Here is a 20,945-nt window from a genome sequence, read left to right as displayed (position 1 = left end):
AGGGTATCTCACATTTCCTAAAGAGTGGAATGACTACTTCTTTATATGACACATGTATTTCCGTAAAATTTCCAGAGTCTGCACAAAACAATTTCTGGAACATATTAAGCCCTCAACAAATATTTGCCTAAAAAAGGAAGGCAGTCTGGTTGGGAATTGTAGGCAAGTTGATGGATAAGGTCTACCTTGAGAAGGATGAGCATAGAAATTCTCAGTGTCCTCATTGCATGTCACATGGTCAGGTTTCCTCTGCCTTAATTTTACCATCCGGGTCTTAGAGAGTATCGGAGTCAAGAGAATTGCTGAGTTTTAAAGTCAAGGTTGGTAGGTCTGCAAAAATAATTGATAAAAGGAGCAATATTTTCCAAGAGTGAATAAGAGACAGTGAAATTTCTTGGTCCTGGAAGTACTGACATTACCACACAGTAATAATAAGAAGATATAATTGGAAGAATATAGACTTTGATTTGGAAAGACCTGAGTTTGAATCTTGGTTTTTATCACTTAGTAGCTATCTAACTTGTAAACAGATTATTTCACCCAAGTAACTCTGCTTCCTTAATTATAGAAGAGGAGTAATTCTGGTGTCATAGAGTTGTGGGAACTACATGGCTTTGAATAACCCTCTGTATTCCTTGCTACTTCACAGTGCTCAATATATATTTATATTTCCATCTAGTATCCTCTCCATCAGCTTTAATCCCACCTATTTGGAATACCATGTGGTTTCAGAGATACAAGAAAGGTTTTTCATTCTCTCAAACTCTCCATCACTGACTTAAACATATTTAGTATCTATAAATACTAATGCATTTAAATATACTTCCTAGATGTCTGCTAAGTTCAGGCACAAGATTGGAAATCCTGGAAAAGATTCAAGAGACTGTCTTCAACATTTATGAAGATGGCAAATTAAACCTAAGAATGTATTTTCCTGCTGCATAAAGTCTTATCAATATGACAAAAAAATACAAGAAGAAGAAGAAAAATAATAAAATATCTTTAAATGCAGGAAAACAAGAGAAAGTACCAAAGGTGGATAAAACTTAAAAAACTGTATCACATGAAGCAAATTACATCAGAGTCTGTGGTATGCATGCCAAGCATTCAACCAAAGTAAATTAAGCCTCTGTAGCCTCCCTCTCCCATGTCAGAGTAACAGGACATAGAAACAAAGTGGAGTCTGGGATAGTCTGTAGAAGGACAGATTAAGATTCAATTTGTGAACTACACAATTCTCTGCACCAGGCTTTCCTCAGGTTCTGTTTGATTAAACTGTCATGAGTGAAATGAAGGACTCATTGAATTGGTGCTCTTCATATGTTAAATATCAATGAGAAAAAGCTAGGAGTGTCCAGCTAACTTCTGGCCACTGAATACATGGGAGATGGGGAAACAGCTTAGTACAGCAGTGAAAATAATCCCCAGACACTTCTACTGGGTTGAATAGTGTTTCACCAGAAATAGTGTCCATTTGGAAACTGTGACTGTAACCTTATTTGGAAATAAGGTCTTTGCAGATAAAATCAAGGTAAATGAGGTCATACTGTATTAGGGTGCACTCTAATCCAATATGACTGGTGTATAAGAAGAAAGAAATATGGCCAGAGACCTACAAACAATTGGGGAAGAACACCATATGAAGATAGAGGCAGAGATAGAAATAATGTATGTATAAGCCAAAGTGTCAACAGTTGCTGGTAATCACTAGAAACTGAGAAGCGAACATGGAACAGATTGTCCCTCAGAAATTCCAGAAGGAACCAACCTTACAAACACCTTAATTTGAGACTTCTATTTTCCAGAATTGTGAGTTCTATAGTTTTAAGCTTCTGAGTTTGTGTTCATTAGTTGAGGCAGCCCTAGGAAACTATTACAACACTCTTGGCCAGTCTGTACATTTCTAATTACTTAAAAAAACATCTAACTACATGAAACCACTTTTAAGACTTCACTGGGGCACTTGGCTGCTCAGTTGGTAAAGCATGAACCTCTTGATCTTGGTGTTGTAGGTTTGAGTCCCACACTGGGTGTAGGGATTACTTTTAAATAAAAAAAAAAAAAAAGATTTTTAAAAAAGGACTTCACCAGCTCAGGCTCATACTGAATCAATTGGAAATCAGTCATAAAAAGTAATCATTATGGTTTCCAGGGCCATATATGGAGCTACAGCCTAAAAACATGTTCTCTTGAGACCTTTACTTTGCGCAGGCAACACAATTGAATTTACAGTTTTGATCTTAAAGAACCTCAAGGCCAACCACCTTGCTCTTAGAAAGCCCCATTATACCTATCTATGTTTAGGTACAAAACAAACAAACTTGTTTTTGGTTTAGATGCATCCATCTTCTTCCGGAAAGCGTCCCCTTTCTCCACTCCACTGCTACAAAACATTACAGGCAACAGACTTGCTCACAGGAAGCTACACAAGAGGAATCTCAGTAGGATTCTGGAAACATGGTAAGGGAAGCTATATTAGCTATTATTTCTGGTAAAACTGACCACCATTCCTGAACATGAATAGATAATATCAAATTACCATGTGATATAAAGAGAAGGGGTAAGTCAAAAAGCAGTAAGAAGGGTCTGGACATTCAGAACAAATGGCTGTGATGAAATCAATGGTTTTAAACATATTAAAGCAGCAGAATATGCATTCTTTTGAAAGCACATGGAACATTTAGAGAATGGATAATTTACTGGGGCACAAATCACCCCTCAACTACAAAAAGATTGAAATCATACCATGAATATTTTATAACAACAATGCCATGAAGCTTGAAGTTAACCACATGAAAAATTATGGAAAGACCACAAATACATGAAAGTTAAAGAACGTCCTACTAAAGAATGAGTGGGTTGACCAGGAAATTAAAAATGAAAGTAAGAAGCATATGGAAGCAAATGAAAATGAAAACATGACAGTTCAAAACCTTCGGGATGCAGAAAAGGGAGTCCTAATAAGGAAGCATATTGCAATACAGGCCTATCTAAAGAAGAAATAAAAGTCTCAAATATACAAGCTAGAAGAGGAACAATAAATAAAGTCTAAAGCCCATGAAAGAAGGGACATGATAAAGATTAGAGGAGAAATAAGCGATAGAGAAACAAACAAACAAACAAACAAACAAACAAACAAAAACAGCAGAACAGATCAGTAAAACCAAGAGCTGGTTCTTCAAGAGAATTAATAAAATTGACAAACCCTTAGCCAGACTTAACAAAAAGAAAGGAGAAAGGACCCAGAAAATAAAATCGCAAATGAAAAGGGAGAGATCACAATCAATACCACAGAAATACAAACAATTATAATAAAGCCTTATGAAAAATTATATGCCATCAAACTGGGCAATTTGGAGAAAAATGGACAAATTCCTAGAAACATACAAACTACAAAAACTGAAACAGGAAAAACTAGAAAATTTGAACAAATCCATAACCAGCAAAGAATTTGCATCAGTAATCAAAAATCTCCCAACAAACAAAAGTCTTCTCAAACTGTTCCAAAAACTAGAAATGAGAGGAAAACTTCCAAAGTCGTTTTACAAGGTCATCATTATCTTGATTCCAAAACCAGACAAAGACCCCACTAAAAAGGAGAATTACAGGCCAAAATTCCTGATGAACCTGGATGTAAAATTTCTCAACAAGATGCTAGCAAATCAAATTCAACAGTATTAAAAGAATTATTCACCATTATCAAGTGAGATTTATTTCTAGACTGAAGGGCTGGTCAATATTCACAAATCAATCAATGTTATACACCACAGTAATAAAAAAAAGAGCAAGAACCATATGATCCTATCAACAGATCCAGAAAAATCATTTGACAAAATATAGCATCCATTCTTGATAAAAACCTTCAACAAAGTAGGAATAGATGGAACATGCTTCAACATCATAAAGGGCATATATGAAAGATCCACAGCTAATATCATCCTCAATGGTGAAAAACTGAGAACCATTTCTCTATGGTCAGGAATAAGACAAGGATATCTATTTACTCTCACCATTACTATTTAATATGGTACTGAAAGTCTTAGCCTCAGCAATCAGACAACAAAAAGAACTAAAAGGCATGCAATTGGCAAGGAAGACGTTAAACTTCTCTATTTGCAGAGAACATTATACTCTATGTAGGAAACCTAAAAGTTATAAAATTGTTAGAACTAATACATGAATTCAGTAAAGTCACAGGATATAAAGTCAACATATAGAAATCTGTTGCATTTCTATACACCAGTAATAAAGCAGCAGAAAAAGAAATAAAGGAATTGATCCCATTTGCAACTGCACCCAAAACAATAAGATACATATGAATAAACCTAACCAAAGAGGCAAATGATCTGTACTCTGAAAACTATAGAACACTTATGAAAGAAACTGAAAAAGACACAAGAAATGGAAAAAACATTCCATACTCATGAATTGGAAGAACAAACATTGTTAAAATGCCTATACTACCCAAAGCAATGTATACATTCAATGCAATCCCTATCAAAATACCACCAGCATTTTTCACAGAGCTAGAACAAACGATTCTAAAATTTTTATGGAACCACAAAAGACCCCAAATAGCCAAAGCAATCCTGAAAAAGAACAGCAAAACTGGGGGCATCACGACTCCAGACTTCAAGCTTTAATGCAAAGCTTGTCCTCAAGACATTTGTCCTCAAGACAATATGGTACTGGCACAAAAACAGACACATAGATCAGTGGAACAGAATAGGAAACCCAGAAATGGACCCCCAACTATGTGGTCAATTCATCTTTGACAAAGCAGGAAAGAATATCCAATGGAAAAAAAGACAGCCTCTTCAACAAGTGGTTTTGGGAAAACTGGATGACAACATGCAGAAGAAAGAAACTGGACCACTTTCTTACCCAAAACACAAAAATAAATTTGCCATGGATGAAAGACCTAAATGTGAGACAGGAAACCATCAAAATTCTACAGGAGAACATAGGCAGAAACCTTTCTGACCTAGGCCATAGCAACTTCTTATGAGACATGTTGCTAGAGGCAAGGGAAACAAACAAAGATGAACTATTAGGACTTCATCTTGATAAAAAGCTTCTGCATAGTGAAGGAAACAACCAACAAAACTGAAAGGCAGTCTACAGAATGGGAGAATATATTTGCAAATGACATATCAGATAAAGGGTTAGTATCCAAAAATCTATAAAATATTTACCAAAGTCAACACCCTGAGAAACAAACAATCCAGTTAAGAAATGGGAAGAATACATGAATAGACATTTTTCCAAAGAAGACATCCAGATGGCTAACAGACACATGAAAAGATGCTCAACATCACTCATCATCAGGGAAATACAAATCACAACCATAATGAGATACCACCTCACTCCTGTCAGAATGGCTAAAATTAACATAAGAAACAACTGGATAAGGCTAGGATAAGGAGAAAGGGGAACCTCTTACACTTTTCTCCTCTGGAGAACAGTATGGAGGTTCTACAAAAAGTTAAAGAAAAGAACTACCGTACAATCCAGCAATTGCACTACTAAGTATTTACCCAAAGGATACAAAAATACAGATTCAAAGGGGTGCACATGCCCTGATATTTATAGCAGCATTATCAACAATAGCCAAACTATGGAGAGAACCCAAATGTTCATAGAGTGATTGAATGGATAAAAAAATTGTGGTATACATATATAATGAATATACATGATATGTAATGAATATTCATATGTAATATGAATATTACTCACTGATTCATCTATATGAATATTACTCAGCCATCAAAAAGGAAAATCTTGCCATTTAAAATGATGTGAATGGAGCTAGAGTATATTATGCTAAGCAAAATATGTCAGTCTGAGAAAGACAAATACCATATGATTTCACTCATATGTGGAATTTAAGAAACAAAACAAATGAACATATGGGAGGGTAAAAAAAAAAAAAAGAAAAAGAAAGAGGAAAGGGGGAAACTAACCATAAGGGACTCTTAAAGATAGAAAAGAAACAGGGTTGATGGAGGGAGGTGGATGGGAGATGGGCTAGACACGTGATGGGTATTAAGGAGGCTACCTGTTGTGATGAACACTGTGTGTTGTATGTAAGTGATGGGTCACCGAATTCTACACCTGAAACCAATATTGCACTGAATCCTAACTAACTAGAATTTGAATAAAAATTTGAAAAAAAAAAAAAAAAAGACTCAGGAGAGAAAAAATGAACATTTAAGAAACATTGACAAATAATGAAATTAATGAAATGTATAGTCAACTTTTGTTTTGTATGGTTAATCTTAATAAGCACTGCTATGTGGCTGTGAAATAAGAAGGAATTTCTAAAATAATGTGTGCCTGCATGTATGTGTATGAATGTAGTCTTGTGGCCAAGTGCGTTAACATGATGATGGAGGTAAAATTCCATATTTATTTTTAACAAGAAGTTTAAAAAAATTGGAAGTTGTAAATATAAAATAATGTTTAGTTTGTTATGCCATGTAAAAAGTAAATGAATAAATATATGTATATTTAACAGCAGGGTGAGAAAATTTGCCTTGTTAGTCATCATGACATATAAAACTACAAAATTTGAGACCAGATGATACTGTTACCAGAGGGCAGCAGTAACAACGAGCACCCAAAACTTTAATACAGAACTGACATACAGACCCACACATATGTGAAATGTTACTATATCACAGAGGAAATGATAGATTAGAAGGGAACATAATGGTGCTAGAATGACCGATTATCCATACATATGGCAGCACAGAGCAAAAGAATACATTGATTGGATTGGCTCCTTGTGTCATAAACAAAAATATATTCATTCCAGATGGATTAAGAATTTAAATGTAAAAGACAAAAATTAAATGTTTTAGAAGAGAATTGAAGAGAATATGTACTTGGACTAAGGAAGATTTCCTAATGACTAAGATTGGGATGTTTTTATGATAGACTTCATTTCACTAAAATAGAGCCTCTTTTCCTCAAAATAGACTATAAAGAAAATGAAAAGCCAAGCCACAAACTGAAAAATGCTATCATGTATATAACTGAGAAAAAGATTTATATCCTGTATATATAAAGTCCTGGAAATCAAACAGAAACAACCACATTTAAAAAAAAAAAAATGTGGTATAAACAGGAACAGACATTTTACAAACTAGCAAACATAAATGACCAAGTGACATTGGAAGATGGTAACCTGTATTAATAATCAGGAAAAGAAAATTAAAAGTGTAATGGAATTGGATTTTACAACTTTCGTATTTACTTTCCATCTCACCATAAAACACAAATATGAAATGAAGTTGATTTCTTTAAACTGAAGAAAACATTAAGTTTATGACTCACTCTCTCCCTAACTATTTTATCCTGTTTTTTTTTTTTTTTTTTTTTTTGTAGAAAAAAATTTCCATTACAAAGGGTATTTGTTGTTGCTGTTTACTTTTTCCAAATCATTTTGATGTTTAAAAAAAATGTGTGGGTTTGCTTGGAAAGAGGAACCCAGGGACTCTGGGTTGTGCAGGAAATTTCCAAAAAAAACCTCTAACCAAAAGCCACATTCTCAACTTGGACCCTGTTCCTTTACCTTGGCTGCACTCTAGGTAACCAGTAGGGACTTATGGCTATAGAGCATTTGAAATATGGTTAAGACAAATTGCGATGTAAGCTACTCACTGGATTCTGAAGACTTACCCTAAAAAAGAGACTGCAAATCATCTCAATATTTTTATACTGATTATGTGTTAATAATATTATGCATATATTGACCTAGAAAAAAATATGTTACTAAAACAAATTTCATGTTTCTTGTACTAATTTTTTTAAATGTCTCTTGTTAGGGTGGCTGGTGGCACCAGCGACCAAGAATTGCACGAAGAGTAGAACAACTAGCAGGACAGAGTTTATTCATTCTCCAAGAGAGGAGAGGGGCCAGATATCAAGAGAAACGGTGGCCCGAGTTTGTATTAGGCTGGGCCTCTTAAAGGGTTTTAAGGTTGTGAGAGGTTTGCAGCCACACCCATGGTGGGGCGGGACTGGGAGGTGACAAGTTTCTCAGGATGCTCTGTCCCAGGCTCTGCTGGGATGTGGGTTATGGTCCCAGGCTAGAGAAGGTTAAGTTTTATAGTTGCGGTCTATTTTCTGAGACTGAAGGGCACCACGACCTGAAAGAGAAAGAGGCTCAAACACGGACATCTGCGGGGTTTCTCGATAAGCTTGCCTAGGGAGGGGCCTTTAAGTAGAACCTTTTTTTGCCCTTCTTGCTGGAAATTTTTTAATTACATGTGTGGTTTCCATGTTTCTAGCAGGCAGTGCTGACTTGGGAGAACAGGGCAATTGTCGGCAGAACTGAAGTAGCATCCGGGCTCAGTCCCTGCCGGCTCTGTGACCCTGACCCTACCCTTTTTGACTTAGTTGTGTCCTGTGGAATTGGGGGGCAAGACAGAACAACATCCGGCATGGGAAGTTTTTAGCATCGTGCCTTGGAAACGCTTTCCTAAGCACCTTACAACAAGTGCTTAATAACTATGGTCATAATTCTCAAGCCGGTTCCTGTTGAAATGCAACATCTCAGCAGTCACTCCCCCACCTCATACACGCACACGCAAACGCACGCGAGTCTAGAGCACATTGCATTTGCGATTCAGAGCCACTTTTAGGAGGAAGGAACACGCAGCTGCGCGGGGCGAACAGACACGGGAAGGCTGCCCCTTGGCGGAGAGCAGAGGAAGGATTCCGTGGCGGAGGCTCTAGAGCAAGCTGCGGAGAGCCTGGGCGGGAGGGGCAGCGGGTCTGAGGCCGCAGAGGCGGTGCCTGGCGCTTAAAGGGATACACAAGAAGTCCACCGCCGCCTCTTGGGGGCACTTAAAGACCCAGAGAAGGACCCCTGGGAAGATCTGGATCAGGCTGTGTCTACAGCTGGGGAAGAGATAGGGGGACCAAGGAAAAAGGCTGAGGTGAGGAGGGGGTGTGCCAGGAAGGTGGAACTCACTGTTTCAGTCAACCAAGACAGGCAAGGGTGTTCCAGACAAAAGTGAGAAACTGTTTTGTTGGGGCAGAGCTGTCAACAATGGACTTCTGTACGGGTGTGGTTTTCATGAAGACATCATCTGTAAATCCCCTGGTGATACGTATCAGAGAAAAAGGGCATGGAGAGGTGAAAACACCCAGCCACGGTCACTGGAAGGTTTCAAACAGGACTGAACAACTCTTTGGCCCAGCTCAGCTAACACCCCCTAGGGATTTGGTCAAACTCCTAATTGCACTGTTTCTCCTTTTACTTCGGAATTAAATAGAGAAAGTAACACTCACAGTTCAGGCTTGTTACCAGGGTTAAATGATACCAAGGAAGCAGAGGTGCCTTGATACGTAGGACTGTAAAAGTTTCCACAATAGACTCCATGAAATAGGTGATCTCAGTCTTGTAAATTAATTATTCTAGAACACTACACACTCTGTCAGTTCAGTGAAGGTGACTAGCGTCTGGGCGCAACCATGGGCGCAATTTAGGAGTTTGGATGGAGTGGTTAGGTAGTTCCTGAGAAAGGTCCCCTGAAATGCCTCAGATACTGCAGTGTCCTAAGATTGGGGGAAACGGGGTGTGCATGGAGGCTCTTAGTTCCTTCACTAAAATATAACCTGCTCCTTATACACATAGAACCCTTCACGTCAAAGAACCCCTGTGCTCATCCTCACCGTGCAACTGATAATCTCTGGGTATTCTCTTGAACAGATGCCCCTCCTGACCTGCCACTTCCTCCAGAGTTACCGGGAACAGCGCCTGGCCCACTTGGTTCTGAGCTTTATTACCATGGGATATGTCTGGCAGAAAGGAGAGACGCAGCCCAAAGAGGTAAGAAGACAAAACACATGCCTGTCTTGTCATCTGGCAAGCCTGCTGCTCCTGAAGTACACTCACTGCTTGGCCCCACACTGTTTTCCTGGAAAATAGGTCCTTTCTTGTTCTTTTCTTTGGCTGTCAGTTGAAGGAAGGACAAATGGCCCACTTACATGAGAGAAATTTTTTCCCTAAGAAGCTAATTTTCTTTAAAAGTTGTAGCCATTCATTAGCTTTCACATCTTTTTTTTTTTTTTTTTTTCTGGCAAGAATGTTTAACAAGTTGCATATGAAGGCAAGAACTGAGATCTCATTAAAAAAAGAAACTTAATAATAGCTTACACTTGCAGCATTCTGTATTCCTATGCACATATATTATCTCCTGATTTTCTCAATCCCATAAAGTAAACAGAACTCCACTGTGCCCATTTTACAGACAGCTGAGGACTACAGGAGACAAAAATCCTTCTCCAGAGTCAGATAGCAAGTTAGTGTAAAATGCAAGGCCATGCTTAGACCTTCTGATTCACTAATGTAACCTTCTTTCCCTAAAAGGCACCCATTGACATTAACAAGATTAATTTTAATTTTTTAATACTCTGCTCTTTCTACTGATTATTGATCTCTTAATAATTCATTTAAATCTCTTCTAAATCTTTACTTAACCTTTTATAGTTTCAGCCTGAACCTGGAGGGTGCCCAGGTGGCTCAGTCAGTCGAGCATCTGACTCTTGGTTTCAGCTCAGGTCATGATCTCGTAGTTCATGAGTTCGAGCCCTGCATCGGGCTCTCTGCTGTCCACACAGAGCCTGCTTCAGATCCTCTCTCTCTCTCTCTGCCCCTCCCCTGCATCTCTCTCTCTATCTCTCTCTCTCTCTCTCTCTCTCTCTGTTCCTCTCTCAAAAATAAATAAATAAACATTAAAAAAAAAAACCCGAAAAACAAAAAACCTAAACCTGGAGACATGAAATCTCTGAGTTCCATTAACAGCAGTAAAAAAGCACCACTCCCTTTCATTTTGTTTAAGTGTCCCTTTTCCAGGAATCAGAGTTACTTGTTCCAGTACTCCGTGGTTCACTGAGCAGCCCAGGCCTATTTTGTTTGCTTGGTGAAGGCTGCCTGTTTTCTTTCAAGTAAACAGAGGAAACCCCCCTGTGACAAAAGGAAGGGAACATGAGAAAAGAGAGAAGAAGAAGATATAGATGTGCTTCAGAGTTCTTAAATGTCAGTACATCTCATTAAAAAAAAAATGTATGTCTGATATAAAAACTTTGAAATCTAGGCACATTACAAAATGTCCCGCTGGGCCTCCCTCCCCCTTGTGTTCTCCAAACCGTAATCCCAGATATGGGGAAGGGGTAGAGAAAGGGTGACAGGGGAGGAAGCCTTCAGTTTCGTGGAGTGTCCATCTACTTCCAGGTTACCAGGGATTCCCCTGTCCATGGCCTGGGATCATCTCCAACTTTCTCTACATCTCCTCTTCTAACTCTTTACCTAAATAGACACCTCACTTTTGCATTGCCCTCCTCAACCCCTGACTCAGGGAAACTAAACTTAAGTTTGAATTTTAAAACTCTATAGTTCTTTTTGTTTCTTACCTGAAAAACAGTTCTGTCCCAAGTCTGAAAATCTAAGGAAAGCAAAAGCGGAAGCAAGACTTCTTTAATAGATACTTTTATCCTAGGGGGAAATAAAAATGCAAGTGGGAGATAGGGAGCATAAGAATGTTATTTTGGATCAAAACCAATTTAACTTTGTCTACAGATAGAGAACCCCCCCCCACCCCCCCCATCTCCCACGGATCTGAGTAGTTTTTCTGGACTTGTGGGCAGATATGTCTCTTTGGAGTGTTCCTCAGATAACTTAAGAGTTAAATAGGGACCGTCTTGAAGTTGTTATTGGGTTTGGCTTATGAAGTGATGAACAGAGTTGGCTGCCACACAGGATGAAGTGTTCTGTCCTCCCCATTCCTGTTCCTGATTGAAACATAAACACACACGTATATGTGTGTATACATACACATGTATGTATATATGTAGTTTTATACAAACAAATACACACATACATATTTATGTAGACATCTATGTTAATAGATAAGTAGATATATAAAGAGTTAGAGATATTTTTCCCACTGCTCATCAACTCAGCCCCCAGTTTACGTTTAAACATTGGTGATGCCCTTCTTTGCAGAGTCAGTTTTCAGAGATTATTTTATACGCTATGTATAGGTATGTGTTCCAGTTTTGTAATTTTCATATATATTTCAGATTGTACTCATACACATTATATCCACTAGAATGTTAAGGGAAAAAAATATGAGAGTGAGGTGTGTGTATATGGGTCACTCAGATAATTCCAATTTTATGCCCAGGTCATTTCTCTACCACAGGATTACTGGAGTAAAGGGCAATCATGATTACTTCCCTTGCTGCATTCTTTCTGGTGTATGCTAATTTCCTGTATTTATATCTAAAAGGTTCTGCCAAGAAATCTTGCCCTTCCCTTTGTTGAAGTCTCCAGGAACTTGGGCATCCCTCCTATCCTAGTCCATGCAGACTTGGTGCTGACAAACTGGACCACTAGGGATCCTGAAAGGTAAGACAGGGAGTGAGTGCTTTGGATGTGAATTGATGGAAACTTCCTCTCCTTACAGTAAAGGCCTGGCATTTTCAGCTATGTGTGATTCTAGATGTTCATATTTAGTGTCTGCTTTATGGTTCCAAAGAACTTGTGTTCAAGTTCAAAATTTACACGTCCCGGAAGTTTCTTCTCAATCCACTCTGAATACATTGGAGCAGGCTACTTTTTCTTGTTTTCTTCCACATCCAATCTGAATTTCTTAACTTGACCTTCAAGCTCCTGCATAATTAGGCTTCATTCATTCTCTCTCATCAAATTTCCATTCCACAACATGCCTTCCATTCATGTCAAATTAGGGCCAGTGACTTCAATAAGTCATCCTGATATAATGACCATAAATGATTGTGATTATGATTATGATTATAGGTGAATTAAGAGTAGGGCTCTAGAAAGTTAGATTGAGAATTTGATTAATAATGCTATCTCTTCTACCTAGCTGGCATCAATCCTTGGAAAGTTGGGCTGGGAATGTAGATAAGTATTGGTCTAAAGAAAAAATAGTGTGAGTTTTTAACAAACAATAATTAATCAGAATGGGTGGAAAAGGTGAATTGTTAAATTTCCCTTTGAACTTTATTATCACAACCAAATTTATTTCAGGCTGTAGGTACAAGAAATAGTACTTTTGTAACTTAATAAAATAACTAAAGGGACATTTAGGTTAGATGTGAGGAAGAACTTCCTTAGCTTGAGGGTTGTAGGTACCACAAGAATGCCAGAGGAGATGATGGGAATCTGTTCTAGATGATTAAACACTTAATATAACATTATAGATTTTGGGACTAATTTATGTGCTTCTTGGAAGAAGGGAGGCCATCTCATCTTTCTAAGGAAGCCTGAGGCCTGGGAGGATACATTTTCCATAATTATTAATTGTGATCTTTGACCAGTTCTTTCATAACAAAATTAGTGACCAGTATTCTCATGAAAAGCTGCTGAATCTGACTCAGAGTTTTGACAGAAAGAAATAATAAATATATGTGCAGAAATAATTCTGGTCAAGGCATTGAGTGTTGAGTCAGCTGGATTTCTGGTTTGAAGAGAAAGAGAGAAACAGGAAAGGTTGAAGGGAAAAAAAAAAATGTCTGGCCTGGAATGGTTAAGTCAAAAATACAACAACAAGGGGCTAGTTGCCCAGTGAGTGAGTGAGCAGGGCTGCATCCCAGAGAGGCAGACACAGTCTGGGGTTCAGTAGTTAGCTTTCTTGGTGATTAAGTTTGGAGTCTTTTAATATGCCTTCCATAGAGCTAAGTGCTGTAGAGAAATGGAAGACATGGAAGCAAAGGGCACCAACATGGTTAAAGAACAAGACAAATGTCAAAGAGGGACATAAGCAATAGCCCTTAAGCATTTCAAAGCAATTATAGCAATGCAGGCTTTAAAAATCAGGAAACAGCTTGGTGAGGAAGTGAAACTTGATCTGATGCTAAAGGTAAGTAAGAGTATAATAGTTATAACAGAAATACGGGTTTGTGGCAATGACAAATATATAAAAGGAATAAGATAATTTATCATGGTGGCCACAGGCTAAATATTCCTGGGCTCCTCTGTGAGTGGAGATTTAGCTTACTCCTTGTCACACAGTGACTTTCAGGGAAGGAAAATCTTTCCTTTCTTCCCTTCTAGGTTCTTTGCCTGGTCTGATAAGTACATTGACATAAGACAGATCAATAGAAGAAAAATGAAATTAATTATTTTACCTATGAGAGCCCATAAAATATGAGACCCAGACAAGTGACCAAAACAGGAAGATTTTATACCTTTAGACAAGAAAACAATACATTTGGGAAGAATTGACAAGACATAGGGGTTTGGGCTTAGGGTTAGCAAATTAGTGAAGGTGTATTTACACAGGCTTCTTGGCCCTAAATTCCCTCTCGGGTTAATTTTCCTGGTACAGGTTGGGTACCGGTCACATACCAGATTTATTTCCTGTTTTCAGGGAAACAAAGGAGTCAGAATGTCCTTCTTGTGCCAGCTCTTCCTTACATAACATTAGTTCAAATAATCAGTGTGCCAAAGCAGTGCATTTGGGGTGGAGCATTGTGCTTTCCTTGAGACCCACAGTGTAGTCACGACCTGTGACATCCAAAATGTGCATGGATGTGTGTGTGTGCATATGCATTTGGACACAAATGTATGTGCCTGTGTCTATGTCCTCTCAAAACGCATACCAGTTTAGAAACTGATTTGTTCTTTTATTTCCTTTTTCTCTTTGTGGTTATCGATACTGAAATTTGACTAGACCCCTGGAAATCAGGTAAGTTCTCAGAAATCGTTCACTAACTTTAGAATCCATACTAACTAAAAGCTTACAAATCAACGAAAAAGAAAGCACATCAAATTTTGTATATAGTGTATGAACTATCTAAAAATGCCTGAAAAAGAACAAGACAGGGATATTTCACTCTCACCACTGAACATAGTACTAGAAGTCTTAGCCTCAGCAATCAGACAACAAGAAGAAATAAAAGTCATCCAAACTGGCAATGAAGAAATCAAACTTTCACTATTCATAGATGATATGATATTCTTTTTAGAAAACCCAAAGACTCCACCAAAAATTTGCTAGAATGAATACATGAATTCAGCAAAGTTGCAGGACATAAAGTCAGCATACAGAAATCACTGCAGTTCTTTTCTTTTCTTTTTTTTTAATGTTTATTTATTGTGAGACAGAGCATGTGGGGGAGGGGAGGGGAGAGAGAGAATCCCAAGCAAGCTCCACATTCAATGCAGAGCCCAATGTGGGGCTGAATCTCACAGCTGTGAGATTATGACCTGAGCTGATATCAAGAATCAGAGGCTCAACCAACTATGCCACACAGGTGCCCCAGAAATATGTTGCATTTCTATACACCAGTAATAAAGCAGCAGAAAAAGAAATAAAGGAATTGATCCCATTTGCAACTGCACCCAAAACAATAAGATACATATGAATAAACCTAACCAAAGAGGCAAATGATCTGTACTCTGAAAACTATAGAACACTTATGAAAGAAACTGAAAAAGACACAAGAAATGGAAAAAACATTCCATACTCATGAATTGGAAGAACAAACATTGTTAACATGCCTATACTACCCAAAGCAATGTATACATTCAATGCAATCCCTATCAAAATACCACCAGCATTTTTCACAGAGCTAGAACAAACGATTCTAAAATTTTTATGGAACCACAAAAGACCCCAAATAGCCAAAGCAATCCTGAAAAAGAACAGCAAAACTGGGGGCATCACGACTCCAGACTTCAAGCTTTAATGCAAAGCTTGTCCTCAAGACATTTGTCCTCAAGACAATATGGTACTGGCACAAAAACAGACACATAGATCAGTGGAACAGAATAGGAAACCCAGAAATGGACCCCCAACTATGTGGTCAATTCATCTTTGACAAAGCAGGAAAGAATATCCAATGGAAAAAAAGACAGCCTCTTCAACAAATGGTTTTGGGAAAACTGGATGACAACATGCAGAAGAAAGAAACTGGACCACTTTCTTACCCAAAACACAAAAATAAATTTGCCATGGATGAAAGACCTAATGTGAGACAGGAAACCATCAAAATTCTACAGGAGAACATAGGCAGAAACCTTTCTGACCTAGGCCATAGCAACTTCTTATGAGACATGTTACTAGAGGCAAGGGAAAGAAGCAAAGATGAACTATTTCAGCCAACAAAACTGAAAGGCAGTCTACAGAATGGGAGAATATATTTGCAAGTGACATATCAGATAAAGGGTTAGTATCTATAAAGTACTTACCAAATTCAACACCCTGAAAAATAAATAATCCAGTTAAGAAATAGGGAGAAAACATGAATAGACATTTTTCCAAAGAAGACATCCAGATGGCTAACAGACACATGAAAAGATGCTCAACATCACTCATCATCAGGGAAATACAAATCACAACCACAATGAGATACCACCTCACTCCTGTCAGAATAGCTAAATTAACAACACAGGAAACAACAGATGTTGGCGAGGATGTGGAGTAACAGCAACCCTCTTACAGTATTAGTGGGAATGCAAATTGATGCAGTCATTGTGGAAAATAGTATGGAGGTTCCTCAAAAAGTCAAAAATAGAACTGCCCTATTATCCAGCAATTGCACTACTAGGTATTTACCCAAAGGATAAAAAAATATATAGATTCATAGTGTACATGTGCTCCAATGTTTATAGCAGCATTATCAACAATAGTCAAAATGTGGAGAGAGCCCAAATGTCCACAGACTAGATGAATGGATAAAGGAGATATGATATATACACACATACATACATATATACATACACACACACACATACACACACAATGGGATATTACTCTGCCATCAAAAAGAATGAAATCATGGGGCACCTGAGTGGCTCAACTGGTTGAACCTCCAACTCTTGATTTCTGCTCAGGTTGTGATATCATAGTTGTGATCTCACATTCATGAAATGGAGCCCCACATGTAGCTCTGCACTGAGCACGGAGCCTGCTTGGGATTCTCTCTCTCTCTCTGTGTCCCTCTCATGCTTGCACTCTTTCTCTCAAAATAAATAAACATTAAAGAAAAAAAGAGTGAAATCTTGCAATTTCCAAAGACGTGGAGGGAGCTCGACAGTATTATGCTAACAAAAATAAATCAGTCACAGAAAGACAAATACTATATGATTTCATTCATATGTGGAATTAAAGAAGAAAAACAGATGAACATATGGAAAGGAAAAAAAAGAGAGAGTGGGAAGCAAAACATAAGAAACTCTTGTAATTTTTTTTATAAATTCTTTTTAATGTTTATTTTTGATAGAGAGAGAGGGAGGGCATGAGCGGGGGAGGGGCAGATTGAGAGAGGGAGACACAGAATCTGAAGTAGACTACAGCTTGAGTTGTCGGCACAGAGCCTGATGCAGGGCTCAAACTCAGCAACTGTGAAATCATGACCTGAGCCAAAGTTGGATGCTTAACCAACTGAGGCACCCTTACATAAGAGACTCTTAATGATAGAAAACAAACTGAGGGTTAATGGAGGGAGGTGGGTGGTGGATGGTATAAATGGGTTATGGGTATTAAAGAGGGAACTTGTTATGATGAACACTGGGTGCTATATGTAACTGATGAGTCACTAAATTAAAAAAAAAATTTAATTAAAAAAATTAAAAAATAAAAATAAAAATGCCTGAAAAAAAGACTAGAGGGAAATGTGCCAAAAATTAAAAGTCCAAAAATTAACAATGGTCCCTGTGCTTTGTAAGGATTAGGGGATTAATTTTCTTTACTATATTTTCAAGTCTGTTCATAATGAAGCAAATAAAGTTCAATGCAAGAAAAGAAAAAAAAAAAAAACTTTAAAAATTCTCTAAATCTTCTGTGATTCTTTGAAGTCTAAGACCTGAAAAAGATCTATGGTCTCACCATAGCTTATATGAAAGGCCAAAATTGTAGAGTGGTTTCTATAGCTACAGAAGAATCCCTTTGAAATATCTTGTTTTACATGGACTGGAGCTCATGGGCCAGGTTTGGTCCAGACATCCTCAGGCTCCTCTTTCCCCAGAGAGCAAAATTAGCCTCTAAATTGACATTGCCTCTCCTCAGCTCAATGAAGGCATTCCATATAAAAACTGTAGCTCAGCAGATGGAGAGTGGAAGGATGAAGAAGCCACTTTCCACACAAGTGTAACTTCGCTGGCACAATGGAGTTCCTGACTTATTTTTCTTTTGTGTTTGTTTTTCATCTCTGGCCATGCTTAAAATGTTAGAGACAGAAGTGATTTATGGAGTGAAATTTTAGGTTTTGCAGATTGGACTGACATCTGGAATATTTGAATCTAGATAGCTGGTCATTTAAAGATGATTCTATGACGGTCTTGCAGCTGTCATTCTTACGTAATACAGCACTTGGGGGAAAAGGTCACTGATGAGAGAAAGCACTCACCAGAGTTATGAAATATTCCTGCCCTGGTCCTGTGACTAATCAGCTGCATGACTTTGGGGAAACCATTTTGCTTCCTTGGGCCATAGTTTCAAGTCTAAAAAAGGAGCATGAAATTAGCTGTTGTCTGTGGTCACTATACCTCTAAGACTGCCCCTGCTCCTGACGGGGATGGTGCGATGGGCCACAGACTGGCCCTGTGGAGAATCAGCAGTGCCTGCCCACTTATAGGTCAGTTGTTCCACTGGGAGGCCATGCTAGACTTAGAGAGTCCTCTGGTCCTTGACCATGGTCTTGAATAGGTCTGTTCTCTTTCCTTTCTGGAGCAGAGCTGGAGGCAGATTCTCCTCCTCAGAGCTATTCTACAGAGATGAGAGGGGTTTTCTTCGAGTCTACTTGCTCTTGCATTTGTCTGGCTCTGAGGTGGTCTTTGGGCTCTGCTCACACCACAGTGTACAAACCTCTCTAAACATGTGGTCATTTCCTTCCCAAGGAACTTGGACGTCATTTTCTCATTTCCTGGGGAAGAAAGCCTGCGTGGCTTTATACTGGTGACTGTCTTGGTGGAGAAGGCAGCAGTACCTGGGATTAAGGTATTTTCTTCATGGCTTTTTTTTTTTTTTTTGTCCAAAATGAGAAATTAGTCTGAGCTTTACTTCCCACCAAGTCCCTTTCCCCGTAGAGAACTAATAAATATAGATGAGTATCGGCCTTGTCCTACTTGGTGTATGTCTGGGAAAAGAGGTCTGATCTCTAGCCCACAGCTCTCCCTTTCTTCAACTACTGCATCACTTGGAATGACCATTCAACCATTCAACTGACATGTCTTGTTCTGAATAATGTATGTCTGGGAGAACAAGACAGATACTGTTCTGGACGCTATAGAAGCTCACCATCCAGTAGAGAAAGATGGACTGATGTATGGGGTAACAAGAAAAAAAACAAAAACAAAAACAAAAACCCAGTGTTTTTCATGAAAAAACATCTAAGACCTAATCCAGACTTGCAAGATCAGGCAAAGGGAAATGACAGCTGAAGTTAAAATCTGAGTGATGTATGGGAATTAAGCAGGAAGTAAGAATGGAAGTGGGTATTCATTCCTGGCAGAGAAAACTGTTATGCAAAAGCGTCAGAAAACAGTGAACCCTCTTCAGAGGACAGTGAACCCTCATTGAGAATACCTAGGTTTGAGCTTGCATATTTGAACTCCTTCAGGGGTCAGGTAGATAACAGAAAGTTCAGGTGTAAAGCAAATGAAGGTGTAGTGACAGGTGATCATCTAGGGAATGCTTGCCTTGCACAAAGATATTTAGATTAGATTTAAGTCTTTCCTCACTACCTTCCCTGGTGAACATTCTTTGAGTGCTTACTGTGTCCTCAGTAGAGTGACCAGATCATGGGATGATTACCTTAGCACCCTCTTTCAGTCTCAAAAGTGAAACTATATGCTTACTTTACTTCTCCTTCGTGTGTTTAGTTCACTGAAAGATACAGAGTAAAGCATTGGTCTTCAAAATATAGCTCAAATAAGGTAGAGACTGCCAGAGGACAAATAAGTCTTCCTGGTGAATGGAGCTCTGATGCTACGGGATCTACAGAATCTGTCTGATTTTATGTACAACAGAGCTCAGGAGTGAGGCTGCCCTAGTTCAAGGTCCTAGAAGTAGAAATGATCATAATGATGAAGGACGATAAGGCAAGCTGCGGGCCAAACACAAGCTAGCACAACCCACCCCCTCCCCAAGTGGGATATGTGTGATATTTCTCAGGCACTCCTGGCTGCCCAAGAACAAAGGAAACAGATGGTTAACTGATAGAAATTACTGTCATACAGGACATGAGTCTCCATCAGTTTACAAAGGTCTTACAAAGGTCTTTACAAGAAAAAGGCAATCTTATCAATAGCTTAATCTCCAGAAACCTGTGGACCCAGTTTTCTGGAGCCCTAATATCACCTTCCCCTCCACAGTGATATGGGGAACAAAGGCAAGAAGGAAATGGCAGGTAAAATTACATTTCTTTATAACCTGCAGCCCATTGACAAATATTTAAGGCACATACAAAGCAGACCATTTCCCCAGAAACCCCCTATTGTCATAATGTTAATGCCTTACTAGAGGGAAAACAACCTTAGCTTGACAACAGCAAGGCCTCAGGCATCTTAGACATTCTCTTTAGCATATCAAAGTCCTTCTGGAGGCCTCCCCCCAACTCCATAGTATATAACCAGTCACTCTGTACAACCCCAGTGCCCAAGGGCCCTGTCCCTGTGCTTTCATAGGATCACCTTTTTGCACCAAAGACATCTCAAAAATTCTTTCTTGGCCATTGACTCCAGACCCCCACCACTCCAAAACCCCATCAATAATATGAGATAAATCCAGAAGAAAGAACAAAATTGATTAGAGTTATGCCCTTGAGAGGTACAAGAAGTAGCAGTCAATGGAAAAGCTCCAGAAAGTCTTAACTAGGGATCTATCTGAAGGGTGCCCAGAAAGATTCTGGCTCTCAGGAAAACCTCACAGGATATTTAGTTTAGGAATGCCCCTGGGGAGCCC

General features: G+C 38.6%; 1 protein-coding gene across 1 annotated transcript in view; it reads left to right on the top strand.

Annotated features, from left to right (window-relative positions):
• Window positions 1–20,945, top strand: part of IDO2 (indoleamine 2,3-dioxygenase 2) — a 71,645-nt gene that overhangs the window by 27,136 nt on the left and 23,564 nt on the right. Inside the window, exons 3-6 of the mRNA XM_045459702.1 lie at window positions 9,722–9,841; window positions 12,303–12,421; window positions 14,712–14,726; window positions 18,881–18,980. Coding sequence (XP_045315658.1) covers window positions 9,722–9,841; window positions 12,303–12,421; window positions 14,712–14,726; window positions 18,881–18,980 — 354 coding nt within the window. The remainder of the gene's footprint in view (window positions 1–9,721; window positions 9,842–12,302; window positions 12,422–14,711; window positions 14,727–18,880; window positions 18,981–20,945) is intronic.

Source organism: Leopardus geoffroyi, chromosome B1, assembly GCF_018350155.1.
Source record: "Leopardus geoffroyi isolate Oge1 chromosome B1, O.geoffroyi_Oge1_pat1.0, whole genome shotgun sequence".
Taxonomy (NCBI): domain Eukaryota; kingdom Metazoa; phylum Chordata; class Mammalia; order Carnivora; family Felidae; genus Leopardus; species Leopardus geoffroyi.
Note: the sequence above shows the minus strand (reverse complement) of the source record. Positions and strands in the feature narration are given on the sequence as shown.